The following is a 15791-nucleotide window of genomic DNA, read 5'->3' as shown; positions in this document are numbered from 1 at the left end:
CCCCAACTTTATGTATTAAACTCAACCCATTTTATTAAATTTTCAACCTCTAAATTTCTCTATAATTCAAGATATATAAAAATATATTTATACTTCAAAATAAAATAAAATCATTAACCATGATATAGACCCAATAACGGGTCATTAAAATAAGGGTTTGTTTTGCTTCCATTGTGCTTTATTTATTGTTTTGAAAAAGTTTTAAAACTCATATACCCTTGTAAAGATCCATCAAATGTTGGCGTTTATCATATTGTACGGTCATCTTTCAACAATAAGATAAAATGTCAAACTTAGATGACCACATAACATTTTCACAATTTTTAATACCATTCGTTCATATATAATCATCATTAATATATTCAAGCCAAATATATAATACAACATTTTCACAATTTTTAATACCATTCGCTCATATATAATCATCATTAATATATTCAAGCTAAATATATAACACAACAACATCTCACACATTACATTATTAACTATGACACCATTAAACATGGCATCATGCTAATAGCATCAACACACACACACACACAATGATGCTATTAATTATTTGTTACAAACCTTAACCATTAACACACCATATAGTACGTACATGCATCGCCCACACATGCATACATACATACATATATATATATATATATAGAGAGAGAGAGAGAGAGAGAGAGAGAGACCGTTGGCGCTGCATTTGATGGATGAGCATGTCGACTAAGTCGAAACTTTCTAGTTTGCTTGAATTATTCCTTGGAATATGGCGAATGCATCGCAGTCATTAATTGGCGCCGCATAGATATCGACAGTGGCTGACCAGTTCCCCGACTGTGCCTCGCTGTGACGAGCTCCCCTAGTGGTCAACGCAATTTTAACGTCCTTCCAAATATTATCTCTGTCATAATGGCCGGTTTCCTTGATCTCAGTATGAACCTGCATACAAACACACACATCACAAATCCATATATAAAAGATTACGTAAATCAGATCAGATGTATATATTATGTGGGTTTATTATATCAACTCAAATCCCAACAACTGGTAGATCGACAAGCTATTGAGAGGGGATTTGGAACTTGCCTTGCGTCGTGAGTTATCCCCATGTTTGTTCAACCAACATATCATCCAATCACACTGTTGCCCGTCCGGATTCTTGCAACGATAGACGACAGCGCCGATAGATTCAGGGGTGGTTCCAACGTAGCCGGAGTGCACAAATTCTGCCCACTGGCCATCTGGAATCTCCTGAGGATACGGGATTGCTCCGATCCGACCTTGGAAGTCGTGGGACTTCACAAATGTTAGAGCGCCATTCCTTCCATTTTGAATCAGACCTACACTAGAGACCTTTTGGGTACCAGACTCATTCAACGCCATCTTACAACCTATATATATAGAGTATAAAAAATACACTTAGATTGCATAAACAGTGAGTAGCATTCCTCATATAATATAATATAATATAGTGGTTGGTTGTTTGTGGTACCTGCACCTCACAGTAAACTCCAAGCGAAGCGGGTGATGCTGCTGTGTTGTGTCTCTTCTTGCTTTCTTGCCCACTTCTTCCTCTCCGAGGGCATTTATATATAGTGCTGTTAGGAGGAGTCCTTCATTTACTGCAACCAAACTCACAGTTACGGAAATGTCTCACAAAGTCATTGGGCAAGCATTTCCCAAAGTGTTTACGTCAGCATACATATTCTTATCTCTCGTTTTTAAATTTAAAATTAAATTTTAAATGCTATATTTAATTATTTATACCGATTTCAAATATTAAATCACTATTAATAGTTAATAGAATTTTTAATCTCTTTTTTTATGTGTAATTAATTCTTGATAATATATATTAATGTGTATAATTATTATACATATTTATATATGTTATAATAGAATTAAATAAGAATTTGAAAAGTCAGAAAAAGCCAAACTCACAGCAAATTAATATATATATATATATATATTTATATTGTGAGCCCATTTCTCCCTCTCTTTCTCTCTCAGCAAATTAATATATATATATATAATAGTTAAGAGGAGAAAAAGGGGCAGCGTGCGTGGGTCTCTTCTTCTTCAAGCGTTAAGCGTCCAACCGTCTTTTCTCTTAATGTTTATTAAAATAAGTAAAATAAAATTATGTTAAGAGAAGATTAAAAATTTTTTTAAATTAAAATATATTATGATTAAGATAGATTTGAGACATATTTTAAAATTTTTATCAAATTATTTGTCAATTTTTTTAAATATATTATAAGACACATGCGTTATTTTTTTTATCTGTAATAATTATAATAAATTTATTTGAAGAAGGAATAGATAAATTTATTTAAAAAAATTTAAATAAAAAATTACGTGATTTTTTTCAAGAGTCGATAGATAAATTTAACAAATATAATAAAAAATATTTTTATCTAAAATATTTTTTATATATCACTTTTTTTAATTTATATTTTAATTAATAAACATACCCTAGTATATATAAGTATGATATATTAACCGAGGAAATTTTGGCGCCGGCAGAACCTTCCTTCCGGTTTACATTATCGGTAAGAGACTTTATGGGCACCCTAAAATCTGAAGGTTTATTATATCATTTTAATAATAATATCTTTTTGCACCGATTTCAAATGTTATATTATATGTGCGTTGTTTTTATGTTTAATTGGAATTAGATTTGATTGACATTCCTCCCAACTGGTGACGTTACGAGGCGGGGAATATCACCCATGATTGTCGGGAAGGCGCGGTATTTAGCCAACGAGCTGGTCGTCTGCAGATCCATTTGTACGTTGTACGCATCCAAGTAGTCATAGGGGTCGTCGTCTCCATTATACTGTGGCATGCTCGGGACTTTAAATCTCCGGGGGAGGGATTCGAGTTCAACCTCCCTAGTGAACGGCGTCCTATCCCCATGGTCATTATTCTGACTGCGAACTCCTTGTCGTTCTTCCAGCTGTTGTACCCTTTGATATAGCTCCTCCACGGTTGAGTCCGAACCTGCTGATTGCTGGGCCTGTGATCGCCCACTTCTTTCTCAGACCGGGGAGTGGTGATTTGAGAATGGATAGTTATCCCCGATATCCTCTTCTACGGGTGGAGGTCTCTCTTCCCGTGGGTGGCGGACCCTACGAGGCGACGCCGGTGGATCATGGGCAGCCCGCGCTTGAGCTTGGGCCAGAACTCTGACCGCGTCAGCGAGCTGCATATCATTGTATTCTCTAACGCCTCTTGGCGTTACTGCCAATCCCGAATTCCCCCTACCCCGGCGGTCAGGTTCGTGGGTTGAACAAGAAACCGTGGCGGTATGCTGGTGGCGTCTCCGGTCAGCAGTGGCAAAGGGATATCTGCTGTTAAAGTAATGGGTCCTCCATTTGGTGGAAAGTCTCACGGTCAATCACGGTGATTTTTTGGTGGGTCGATCGCTCTCTCGGAACTTCGAGTATTCTTTCCTCTTGCCATGGCTACTGATCAGAGCAGCCCCTTCTTCTAGCACCAAAATGTCGACGTTCAATTTCAGCAGACCCCGATTCGTCTTGGGCCGCAGTGAGTAAGTCCAAAATGCCAAGAAGAAGAAAACAAAGATCTCGGACGTGAATCGACACCAGAATTTTTACGTGATTCGGCTAGAACGATGCCTACTCCACTACCGCACTCTGATTATTCTTTCAAAATTGCGGTATCTGATTATTCTCCCTGTCCTTGCCCCTCATGATATCTATGATTCTTATTTATACTGAGGGGCTTTTACAATTTGTATAACATATAGAAATACAATGATTAGATAATAGGGGACAAATAGCCCTTATCGTCTACACAAAATCGGGAGTGGGATCTGATAGAATTGAGCTGATGTGATATCCACCAAGAGGGGGGGTGAATTGGTAAGAAAAAAAATTTCTTTTGGAAAGTGAAAGTATTTATTTTTTTTTTTGTAAAGAGGAATAATGATGTGGTCTTATTGAAGATTACACAAAGTCAAAAGTGCAACGATGCAAGCTTAAAGGAGAAAGTATGAAGAGCAGTGAAGACACAGATTTATAGTGGTTCAGCCTTCCAAGCTTAATCCACTACCTTAGTTATCCACTAAGGATTTTTAAAACCAATATCACTATCAACCCCCTACTCAATATGAGTAGGTCCTCTAGTCCTTGACTAGGCAATGTACAACCTCCCAATTTAATGGGCCCTCTAGCTACTGCTAGGAAGAAATACAGACAATGAATTAGAGAGGCTAAGAGTACAACTCTTAGTTACAGATTTCTCTCTTTAAATAAATAAACGAGGCTTAAAAGAAATAGAACAGTATATATCAAAGCCTCTTAAATGAGAGTACAGAGAGAAAAGAAGTAAAAATCGATGTAACAGTGAAGGCACGATCGTTCAAGATATTCAATAGTTTCTCAACAGCCTTTAATGCATCTTCAACCACCTATTTATAGTTGATGGTGGGTATGTTTGAAATTTGGACCGTTGTGGGTGGTTGGCGAGCATTTAATGCACCAAAAACTAGCCGTTGTAAAATCTGAGAAACAAAATAGTCGACAGAAGAAAAGATTAGTCAACTATTTTTACAAGTAAAACTAAGAATAGTCGACAGACATATACTGATAGTCGACTATTTTTAATACAAAAATCCAATAGTCGACAGACATACTTGAATAGTCGACAGTTGCTGAAATGTGAAGAAATTTTTGAATTTCATGAACAAAAATAGTCGACAGATGTTAAAATAGTCGACAGATACTTAAATAGTCGACAGAACAATAAAAACAGTCGACTATTTTGAAACATAGTCAACAGAATAAACCTGATAGTCGACTATTCTTTTAGAAAAACTTAATTTTCAAAACAACCTTATTCGATTCTTTAAAAACTCATTTTGATTATCTTTAAAACAAGTTGAGATTATCAAAAGTATGATTTTGAAACAAATCACTCTTAACAAATCAATCTTTCATCCATACTCAATATTTCATATCTTGCTTTAAGATTTATGTACTAAAAATGCATTTTCTCATTCACAAAATCCATATAGATTGATTTTCATATATTGATTTTCATATAGACATTCATCAAAACCATTTCATTACTCAAGAGTAAAATATCAATCTCCCCCTTTTTGATGATGACAAAACAAATATGAAAATCAAATTATTCAATTTATCTCCCCCTTTTTGTCAATATCAAATAATAAGAATACTCCCCCTTTTTGAAACGCACTGAGGCTCCCCCTTAGACCAAGGGCACATAAATAATTCAACCAGATCATTCAGCCCTATTTAAACATACATTAGCAAGAGTGAAATGTCAATACTAAAACATTCATTCATAGAGTAATAGTTGAGTTCAACAAAACATATAACAGAAGCTACTGGTAAATTTTCCAAAACAAGCATACATAAGGTAAAAATAAAGTGAAATGTATGATGAGGGCATCATCTAAACATCTGGAGAGATGGATGAAGGAGAAGACTGAGCGGAGGAAGGAGAGTCAACTGGTGGAATGGATGGAGATGCAGCAGGTGGAGGAAACTGAGAAGAGAACAACTGAATAAGGTACCCCATCTGAGAAGATAGATCTTCTTGTTGCTGATGAAGACTCTGTAGATCTAGCCTGACTTCTTCTCGAAATTCTTGTAGGCTGGCTTCAACTCTTGATATATCTAATTTAAGATCTGCCATTCCTTGAACCACTAAGTCTTCATGAGATGATGATGGTCCTTCTGATCTTCTTTTCTTGCTAGGCCTTTCAAGTTGGTCTGCTTTAACCCATTCCCCATCCCTGTGTGCATAGCCAGTTCTAATAGGTGTCTTGTCACTAATGTGTTGAGATTGGCTTAGATATACTTTTCTAGCACTGTCCATGTCTCCAACCAAACGATCCAGTAAAAGACTGACTGCCATACCATAAGGAAGGGACCTAGTTTTTGTGGAAAGAGCACCTACCATCAAGTTAATCATCAGATGACACAGATTTGGCCTTCTCCTGGCCTTAATACATTGGAGTAACCACAAGTCAAGTCTTGTAACAAGAGAGAAACTTCCATTTCTAGGGTGAATCATTTGACAACAAATCAGATGAAGAATCCTAGTGTTCAAGTCCATTTTGGATGAGTCAGAAATCTTAGATGTAAGTGAGTCATCTCCTATGACTTCTTTACTGGCTTGAAGAAAATCTTGAGTCCAGGAAGCATAGTCCTCTCCATCCAAAGGGATTTTAAACTGTTCGTGGATTAGCATCATGGTGATTTCCATATGAACATCCCCAATGTTAGTCTTGAACTTCTTATCCGATTTTCTCTTATGAAAGATATTGTTGGCATTGGAATAAAAAGCCCTAACCACATCTTCATATATACATCGATGAATTGTTAAGAAATCCCACCAACCGAAATCTTTAAATGTCTGAATGTAGGGAAAACCAATGGATTCTAGAAATGATAAGTCCAAATAACGACCTTCAAGGACTTCACGAGACTCAAAGTACATGGAATACCTTTCTTGTTGTTCTTCAGAAATGAAGAGTTGGAGTTGAGGTCTCGGATGGGATGGAGGATGGCTTGAAGAACCCGATTCTTTTTCTTTCCCTTTTCCTTTGCCTTTTCCCTTGTCTGTGTTCTTAGTCCTTGCCATATGGAGTGATTGAAACACGAAGCAGAGCAAGAGGGATAGACAGAGCAAGAGTAATCGTGCGAAATGGCCGAGAGATCGAGCGACAGATAGAGCCGAGGGATAGCGGATGAAATGAAATGCTTTGGCACTTTGATGGAGCACGAGAAACCGAAATAACCGAATGCACTAGGTTAAGGAAAAATCGATACTTCGAGAGGAGGGAAACGACAATACGGACGGTTAGGGTTTTTAAAAATAAAAGAGGGCCGATAGTCGCCTGGTCTTTAAATAGGCGCGATGGGATAGTCGACAGATGCAATATAGCTGTCGACTAATTTGGCTTACACTATGCGAATAGTCGACTAGGTTGAAACTGCTGTCGACTAATTTGGCTAACACAAGGCGAATAGTCGACTAGGCTGAAACTGCTGTCGACTATATTTGGGAAAAATATTGATAAGCTTGCAGAGATGCCCCATCACAAATGAATTTTGGCTTGATAACATTCTGTCAATTTTATAAATTGATTTGACAGAATTGAATCTTTGCCTTCTCAATAATATATATGTATAAAAAAACATTAGAAAGGAGCACAACACACTTACTCATGTTATGATTAATCCTAGTTCACTTCTAAAATATTCAAACTTTTCTCTATCAAGAGGTTTTGTAAAGATATCTGCTACTTGATGATTTGTATCTATGAATTCAAGACTTATGTCTCCTTTTTGAACATGGTCTCTAATAAAATGATGTTTTACTTCTATATGTTTAGTTCTTGCATGAAACACTGGATTTTTTGTTAAAGCTATAGCACTAGTATTGTCACATTTTATTGGGATGTTTTGAAGCCTTATGCCATAGTCCTCTACTTGGTATTTCATCCATAATATTTGAGCACAACAATTTCCAGCTGCTACATACTCAGCCTTAGTAGATGATAGAGCCACTGTATTTTGTTTTCTACTTGACCATGATACCAAACAATTTCCTAAGAATTGACAAGAACCACTTGTACTTTTTCTATCTATTTTACATCCATCATAATCTGCATCAGTGTATGCTACTAGTTTAAAGATATTTGATTTTGCATAAAATAGTTCTAGATTTGTAGATCCTTTTAGGTATCTCAAATTTCTTTTAACTGCTTTCAAGTGAGATTCTTTGGGATTAGATTGGAACCTAGCACATAAGCACACACTAAACATAATATCAGGTCTACTAGCTGTTAAATAAAGCAGAGAGCCAATCATACTTCTATACAGCTTGTTATCTACAGCTTTCCCTAATTCATCTTTATCTAGGCTTTGAGAACTACTCATAGGTGTAGCCATAGGTTTACAATCTTGAACATCAAACCTTTTGAGAAGATCTCTTATGTATTTTTGTTGAGAAATATATATACCTTCTTCTTCTTGTTTTATTTGCAATCCTAGAAAGTACTTAAGTTCTCCCATCATACTCATCTCAAATTCTCCTTGCATAAGAATTGCAAATTGATCACAAAGAGATTTATTTGTAGATCCAAAAATGATGTCATCCACATATATTTGAACTAATAATATGTCCTTATCATGACTTCTTATAAATAATGTTGTATCTATTTGGCCTCTTTTAAATCCTTTTTCTAAGAGAAACTTACTGAGTCTCTCATACCAAGCTCTAGGGGCTTGTTTTAGACCATATAAAGCTTTAGATAATTTGAACACATGGTCTTCATATTTGTGATTTTCAAATCCCGGGGGTTGTTCTACATAAACTTCTTCATTAATATACCCATTTAAGAAAGCACTCTTAACATCCATTTGATATAATTTGAAGTTTTTGAAACAAGCAAATGCTAACAACATTCTTATGGCTTCCAACCTAGCAACAGGGGCATAAGTTTCATCATAATCTATACCTTCTTCTTGACTATAACCTTGAGCCACTAACCTTGCTTTGTTTCTAGTTACAACTCCATTTTCATCCATCTTATTTCTAAATACCCATTTTGTGCCTATAATAGGATAATCCTTTGGTCTTGGCACTAGTTTCCAAACTTCACTTCTTTCAAATTGATTTAGTTCTTCTTGCATGGCAATAATCCAATTTTCATCTTCTAAAGCTTCTTTGATATTTTTGGGTTCAACTTGAGATAGGAAGGAAGCACATTGGCATTCATTCCTAATGGAAGATCTAGTTCTAATGCCTTTGGATGGATCTCCTAAGATTTCATTCATTTTGACATATTTCCTTTCTCTTGGAAATGTTGGTTCTTTTTCAAATTGATATTCTTGATCTTCTTCAAATGAAACGTTTTCTTGAGCATTAGACTCACTTTGTCTTATAGAAAGTTTTTCAAAATTTTGAGTTACATTATTTTCACCATCTTCTCTAGGTTTTGGAACCTCAAGGCTAATCTCTAGGTAACTTGGATTGTTTCCTCTACCACTAGGGTTCTTTTGTTGAATACCCTATAACCTTTACTTTGAGATGAATAACCTAAGAATATACCTTCATCACTTTTAGCATCAAATTTACCTAGAGATTCTTTTCCATTGTTGAGAATATAGCAAGTACTACCAAACACATGAAAATGACTTATGTTGGGTTTTCTTCCTTTAAATAATTCATATGGAGTCTTTTTCAATAAAGGCCTCATTGAAACTCTATTTAAAATATGGCAGGCAGTATGCACAGCTTCTGCCCAAAAGTACTTAGGAAGGTTTTTATCACAAAGCATTGTTCTAGCCATTTCTTGTAAAGATCTATTCTTTCTTTCTACTACACCATTTTGTTGAGGAGTCCTAGCACAAGAAAAGTTATGATCTATTCCATTTTCTTCACAAAACAGTTTGAATGATTCATTTTCAAATTCTCCTCCATGATCACTTCTAATTCTTGAAATACAAAAGCCTTTTTCTCTTTGAATTCTTTTACTAAAAATTTCAAATGACTTAAATGTTTCATTTTTAGATGCAAGAAAAATTACCCATGTGAATCTAGAATAATCATCTACTATAACTAAAACATATTGTTTACCTCCTAAGCTTAGAGTCCTCATTGGACCAAATAGGTCTAAGTGAAGTAGTGTTAGAGGTCTAGATGTTGATATTTCATTTATTGGTTTGAATGATATACTGATTTGTTTGCCTTTCATGCAAGTGCCACAAATGTGATCTCTTTCAAATTTAAGCTTAGGCAATCCAATAACAAGATCATGTTTTACTAACTTGTTTATTAGGTTCATACTAGCATGCCCTAACCTATTATGCCACAGCCAAGAATATTGAGATGACTTTGTAACTAAACAGTTTTCCATTTTAGGAGATTCTAGGAATGTGAGATAGATGTTCCCTACTCTATTTCCTTTTAATTTTATTTCTTTTGACTTAGAGCACACAACTTTACAAGAGTTAGCATCAAAACAAACTTCATAGTTTAAATCACACAGTTGACTAATGCTAATCAAATTATGTTTAAGACCATCAACAAGAAACACATTCTCTAAAGTAATATTTTCAAAAGAAATAGAACCCATACCTATAATCTTACCTTGAGAATTATCACCATAGAAAACCTTACCTCCTTCCTTGAGAACAATATTGCTGAGAAGATCTTGATCTCCTGTCATGTGCCTTGAGCAGCCACTATCAAGGAACCACTTGCTCCTTGGATCATTTGAAACCAATGCAGCCTACACAAGAAATCATTCACGTTGTTCCCTTTGGTACCCACATCTTCTTAGGTCCATTCTTGTTAGAAGATACTACATCTTTAGGAACCCAAACTTGTTTGAATTTTTGAGGAAAATTTCGTATGAAACATTTGTTAATTGAGTGACCATCTTTTCCACAGTAATGACAGGTAATACCTCTTTTTGAAAACTTTGGTTTGAAAAATGGTTTTCTTTGAATAAATTTTTGGTTTACTGATTTAACAAACACTGTTTTACTAGAGCTTGCTTGGAATGGATCAAATCCAATTCCTTGTTTATTTCCAAAATTTCTTTGAGCTCCAAGTATCATTTCTAGTTTATTTTTACCTTCAACCAACTTTTCTAACGATTCCTTCATGTCTTTGTTTTCTTTCAAAAGATTTTCCTTTTCAGCACTTAAACTGTTTCTTTCATTTTCTAACAATTCTATTTTAACATTCAGATTTTTTACCTCATTTTCTAAGGAATTTAATTCTCTTCTTAAATCAATATTTTTCTCATTCATATGCTCACATTCACATAGCAAGTCATTAAATGCATCATGAAGTTCTTCAAAAGTAAAGTCAGAGGATAGATTAGGATGCTGAGAGTTTACCTCATCCTCAATATTGGCCATAAAGCAAATGTTGGCAACTTCATCATCTTGAGACTCATCACTTGATGAGAGATCTTCTTCACCCCATGCAGCTAGAGCCTTTTTCTTCATTTTCCTTTCCTTGCGATCCATCTTTTTCAGTTGGGGGCAGTCACTTCTAATGTGACCTAGCTTCTTACATTCAAAACATCGAAGCTCATTAGATGGATTAGACTCTTTTTGATCTTTTTCTTTCCGAAATGTCTTCCTTTGATTAAACCTACCTTTCTTCATAAATTTCTTAAATTTTCTAGCTAACAGAGCAAAATCATCATCTTCACTGTCCTGAGAGTCTTTTTCTTCCTTTTCAACTTTAAAGGCTACATTCTTATCTTTCTTTGGTTCAGCATTATCACTTCGTTTCATCATGATTTCATGAGTCATTAGTGATCCTAGTAGATTATCAAATTCAAGTTTGTCTAAATCTTTTGCCTCAGTAATAGCAGTGACTTTAGGATCCCATGATCTAGGTAAGCTTCTTAGAATCTTCCTAACTTTTTCACCATTTGTAAAAGTTTTTCCTAGAGACTCTAAAGTTGAAACAATATCATTAAATCTGGTGTACATGTCTTTAATGGATTCATCTTCTTTCATAGTAAATAATTCATAGTCATGAACCAGAATATTTATTTTTGTTTCTTTTACCTGGTTTGTACCCTCATGAGTTACCTCTAGTTTATCCCAAATTTCCTTTGCTGTTTTGCATGTTGATATTCGGTTGAATTCCTCTGGGCATAGTGCACAAATCAATGTGTTCATTGCTTTTGCATTTGTCTCCATGTTCATTCTCTCTTCAGCTGTCCATTTGTCCATCTTTTCCATGTCAGCCAAGGTGACTCCTTTCTTAATAGCTTGCATAAGACTTGAGTCCTGCATAAGATAGATATTCATTCTAGCTTTCCAGTAATTGTAGTTAGTACCATCAAAATAAGGTGGACGAGAAGTACTCTGTCCTTCATGATGAGAGGAGCTAGGAAAGTATGCCATTATGTGGATCTTGACCCTAGGTTGTTAGACCTAATTGAAAACAATGGGAACCACGCTCTGATACCAATTGATAGAATTGAGCTGATGTGATATCCACCAAGAGGGGGGGTGAATTGGTAAGAAAAAAAATTTCTTTTGGAAAGTGAAAGTATTTATTTTTTTTTTTGTAAAGAGGAATAATGATGTGGTCTTATTGAAGATTACACAAAGTCAAAAGTGCAACGATGCAAGCTTAAAGGAGAAAGTATGAAGAGCAGTGAAGACACAGATTTATAGTGGTTCAGCCTTCCAAGCTTAATCCACTACCTTAGTTATCCACTAAGGATTTTTAAAACCAATATCACTATCAACCCCCTACTCAATATGAGTAGGTCCTCTAGTCCTTGACTAGGCAATGTACAACCTCCCAATTTAATGGGCCCTCTAGCTACTGCTAGGAAGAAATACAGACAATGAATTAGAGAGGCTAAGAGTACAACTCTTAGTTACAGATTTCTCTCTTTAAATAAATAAACGAGGCTTAAAAGAAATAGAACAGTATATATCAAAGCCTCTTAAATGAGAGTACAGAGAGAAAAGAAGTAAAAATCGATGTAACAGTGAAGGCACGATCGTTCAAGATATTCAATAGTTTCTCAACAGCCTTTAATGCATCTTCAACCACCTATTTATAGTTGATGGTGGGTATGTTTGAAATTTGGACCGTTGTGGGTGGTTGGCGAGCATTTAATGCACCAAAAACTAGCCGTTGTAAAATCTGAGAAACAAAATAGTCGACAGAAGAAAAGATTAGTCAACTATTTTTACAAGTAAAACTAAGAATAGTCGACAGACATATACTGATAGTCGACTATTTTTAATACAAAAATCCAATAGTCGACAGACATACTTGAATAGTCGACAGTTGCTGAAATGTGAAGAAATTTTTGAATTTCATGAACAAAAATAGTCGACAGATGTTAAAATAGTCGACAGATACTTAAATAGTCGACAGAACAATAAAAACAGTCGACTATTTTGAAACATAGTCAACAGAATAAACCTGATAGTCGACTATTCTTTTAGAAAAACTTAATTTTCAAAACAACCTTATTCGATTCTTTAAAAACTCATTTTGATTATCTTTAAAACAAGTTGAGATTATCAAAAGTATGATTTTGAAACAAATCACTCTTAACAAATCAATCTTTCATCCATACTCAATATTTCATATCTTGCTTTAAGATTTATGTACTAAAAATGCATTTTCTCATTCACAAAATCCATATAGATTGATTTTCATATAGACATTCATCAAAACCATTTCATTACTCAAGAGTAAAATATCAGGATCCTCATTACGAGCGGCATGGGTTGTTGCAGATAAAGTGAATAGTCCCTACCTCTGACTTCTCAGCAGCTTTACCACTTATGCGAGCTGACGATTTTAGGCCAGCGACCTAGGCGATCCAGCAAACTGAGGGTTTTATAGCGAGCCCATTAGTCGATCGTTGAGAGCTCGTTAGGGGGTTTTACAGGAGCTCGCAAGATGCTTGCTTTGCGGGTTTCGGGCTTCGGTGATGTATGGATTTCATTTGACGAGGTCGCCAGGATTTTCCGAGCTCTGGGTGATTGGGCCGGCCTATTGGACTAAGCCTGGCCTATAAGGGGTGATGCGGGAATAACGTATAACAATATGTAAACTGTAAGAACTCATATTTTTGTGAGGTTGTTATGTAATTTAAGCAAGTTTAGAATATCGAAAAATTGGCTTGATAGTAGTTATAAGTACCGAATCGACTACAGGGAATGTCTTGGAGTGTAAATGTCTAAGAAAAATTATATGGTCTCGATGAGCATCCCGAGATAGGATTTATGGTATTAAAAGAAATTGGAATTGTAACGATTTCCGGTACAGCTAAAACATAACTTCAATTTAGGATAAAAACAGAATTATCGTAGGGGACTCCCGAAAAGTCAACAGAACCCTAAGGGGGCTCCGATTTTCCGTAAGGGTCAACCCTTCAGTAGTTTTAGGAAGAAACAAAAGGGTTTACAAGTAAAATGAAGATTCGATCCTAAGCGTAATTGTTTGAAATTGACCGGGGAAGGTCAAAACGTCGTTATTTTTGAGTTTTCAGGGTGTGAATGACGATCCTAGATCTTGGGGGTCTCGTTGGGAAAGATGGAAAACTCAGGGACTTCGTAAGAAAGACCAAAGTGCAATAGACAAAAATTAGGGGGGTTAAAGTGTAAAAAACTTGAAAAAATGAAACTGCCATGGCCAACCAGCAATCCCATCACCGAAATCGACCATGAGAGACCCAAAGAAATGGATGAGGGGCCTCAAGGCAAGGCCAATTCAAGCATCTTGTCTGTCAAATGGCTAAAAATTGATTAAAATTGGCCAACTTTCGACCGAAAGTGGTCAAAAGTTTGGCCACTTTAATCGTGCATTTGAGGGCATTTATCGATGATTTTGGACTCATTTGGGACAAGAAAATAAGTTAGTGACCTTGGTTGAAGTGAGTGTTGTCGTTTTGGGTTCGAATTTGGCTATAAATAGAAGAAGTTTGGCTTAGGGTTTTGCAAGTTTTTGAGCTTCAAATCGACCCTGTTTTTGAACGAATTGAGGGGTGAAATTAAGGAACTTTTGTTGCCCATGAGTTGAGGATTCATTCTAAAAAATTTGAGGCATTTTGGTGGCCGTTTGAGGGGGTTTCGAGGCTTGATCGGAAAGTCGAGGCGAACGGTGGGGCCGAACCTGGAAACGACCGATTGAAGCACCTCCGAACCTTCTTTCGACTATCGAGGCATACCATCGTGATTGAATGAAAGAGAGCTTCAAGGCCGTGTGATCGGTTTCATCGCTGGTGATCGCTGGCGCCGGAGAAGACAACCAGCGCGTGAAGCTCACACGCCAGCCTTCACGCCCCGCCACTCGCCCTAGCGCATGCGGGCACGTGACCAGCCAGATTTTTTCGAATTTTGTTTTAAAAATTCTAGAAAATTATTTTAAGATTTTTGGAGTAAAAATATTTGAAAAAATGAGGTATAGATATTTATTTTAGAATTTAGTGAGGAAAAATAAAGAAAAAAAAGGAAAAAATTAAGGAAAATTATGAGAAAAATAAGAGAAAATTTGGTGTTGATATTTATTGGTTTAATATGGTGTTTAAGGTACCTTAGGGCTTAATTTGAAGTGATTTGTGCGAATTTTGAGGTTGACACGCAAATTAAGATGATGCACGTATTTCGAGGCAATGCATGGATATTGAAGTAGCTCGATAAACTTAAGAAGGTAAGTGGTTTGACCCCAAAAGCTAATTTTATGTAAATGATTTTATTAGGGGTGTTCAAAAAAATTGGTGCACCGCAAAAACCGGCCAAACCAAACCAAATCGAACCGGTCGATTTTTTTTTTTTTTTTTTGTAGTCAAAACGGTTTGGTGGTTGTATAAACCGCACGGTTTATGATTTGTATGGTTGGTGGTTTAGTTTAAAACCAAACCGCCCAAAAAAATATAAAAAAATATATAAAAAATATTTTATTATAAAAATCACCCCTACAACCCTTATTATTATAAAAATTACCTTATATTTTTATAATAATATATAACAAGTTTATAATAATATATAACTATTATAATTGTCAAAGATTATAATAGTTTATAATAATATATAATTATTCTTTCCAATATTTTTATAATATATTATATGTTGTCAATAGTTATTTTCAAACCGCGGTAAACCACACCAAATTAGACCGCAAATGCGGTGCGGTTTGGTCCGATTTGGCCGCACCCAAACCGAACCGCGGTCTGGTTTGATCAAAAAATTGCACTAGCAGTTTGGCTTGCTAAAAATGGTTCAGACCGGTCAAAC

General features: G+C 35.6%; 1 protein-coding gene across 2 annotated transcripts; it reads right to left on the bottom strand.

Moving 5' to 3' along the window:
- Positions 1-412: 412 nt before the first annotated feature.
- On the bottom strand, positions 413-1609 carry LOC127795392 (23 kDa jasmonate-induced protein-like). 2 transcript variants are annotated; one of them, XM_052327040.1, is made up of 3 exons: positions 1484-1609; positions 1078-1382; positions 413-930 (listed from the first exon to the last, which is right to left on the bottom strand). In XM_052327040.1, the coding sequence occupies exons 2-3, from the start codon at positions 1372-1374 to the stop codon at positions 730-732; spliced, it is 498 nt and encodes a 165-aa protein (XP_052183000.1). In that variant the 5' UTR covers positions 1375-1382; positions 1484-1609; the 3' UTR covers positions 413-729. The 2 variants fall into 2 exon arrangements, with proteins under 2 accessions (XP_052183000.1, XP_052183001.1); XM_052327041.1 differs by having other exon boundaries at positions 1490-1555.
- Positions 1610-15791: the final 14182 nt, after the last annotated feature.

The sequence above is a fragment of the Diospyros lotus genome, chromosome 2 (assembly GCF_014633365.1).
Source record: "Diospyros lotus cultivar Yz01 chromosome 2, ASM1463336v1, whole genome shotgun sequence".
Lineage (NCBI taxonomy): Eukaryota > Viridiplantae > Streptophyta > Magnoliopsida > Ericales > Ebenaceae > Diospyros > Diospyros lotus.
This window is presented reverse-complemented; position numbering and strand designations above follow the sequence as displayed.

What these genes read in the sequence shown, in the direction of transcription:
- LOC127795392 (XM_052327040.1), bottom strand. Translation starts at nt 1,374, where the DNA reads ATGGCGTTGAATGAGTCTGGTACCCAAAAGGTCTCTAGTGTAGGTCTG. An exon ending in GGGATAACTCACGACGCAAG is followed by an intron (nt 931 to 1,077) that starts GCAAGTTCCAAA and finishes GTTTGTATGCAG; the next exon opens with GTTCATACTGAGATCAAGGA.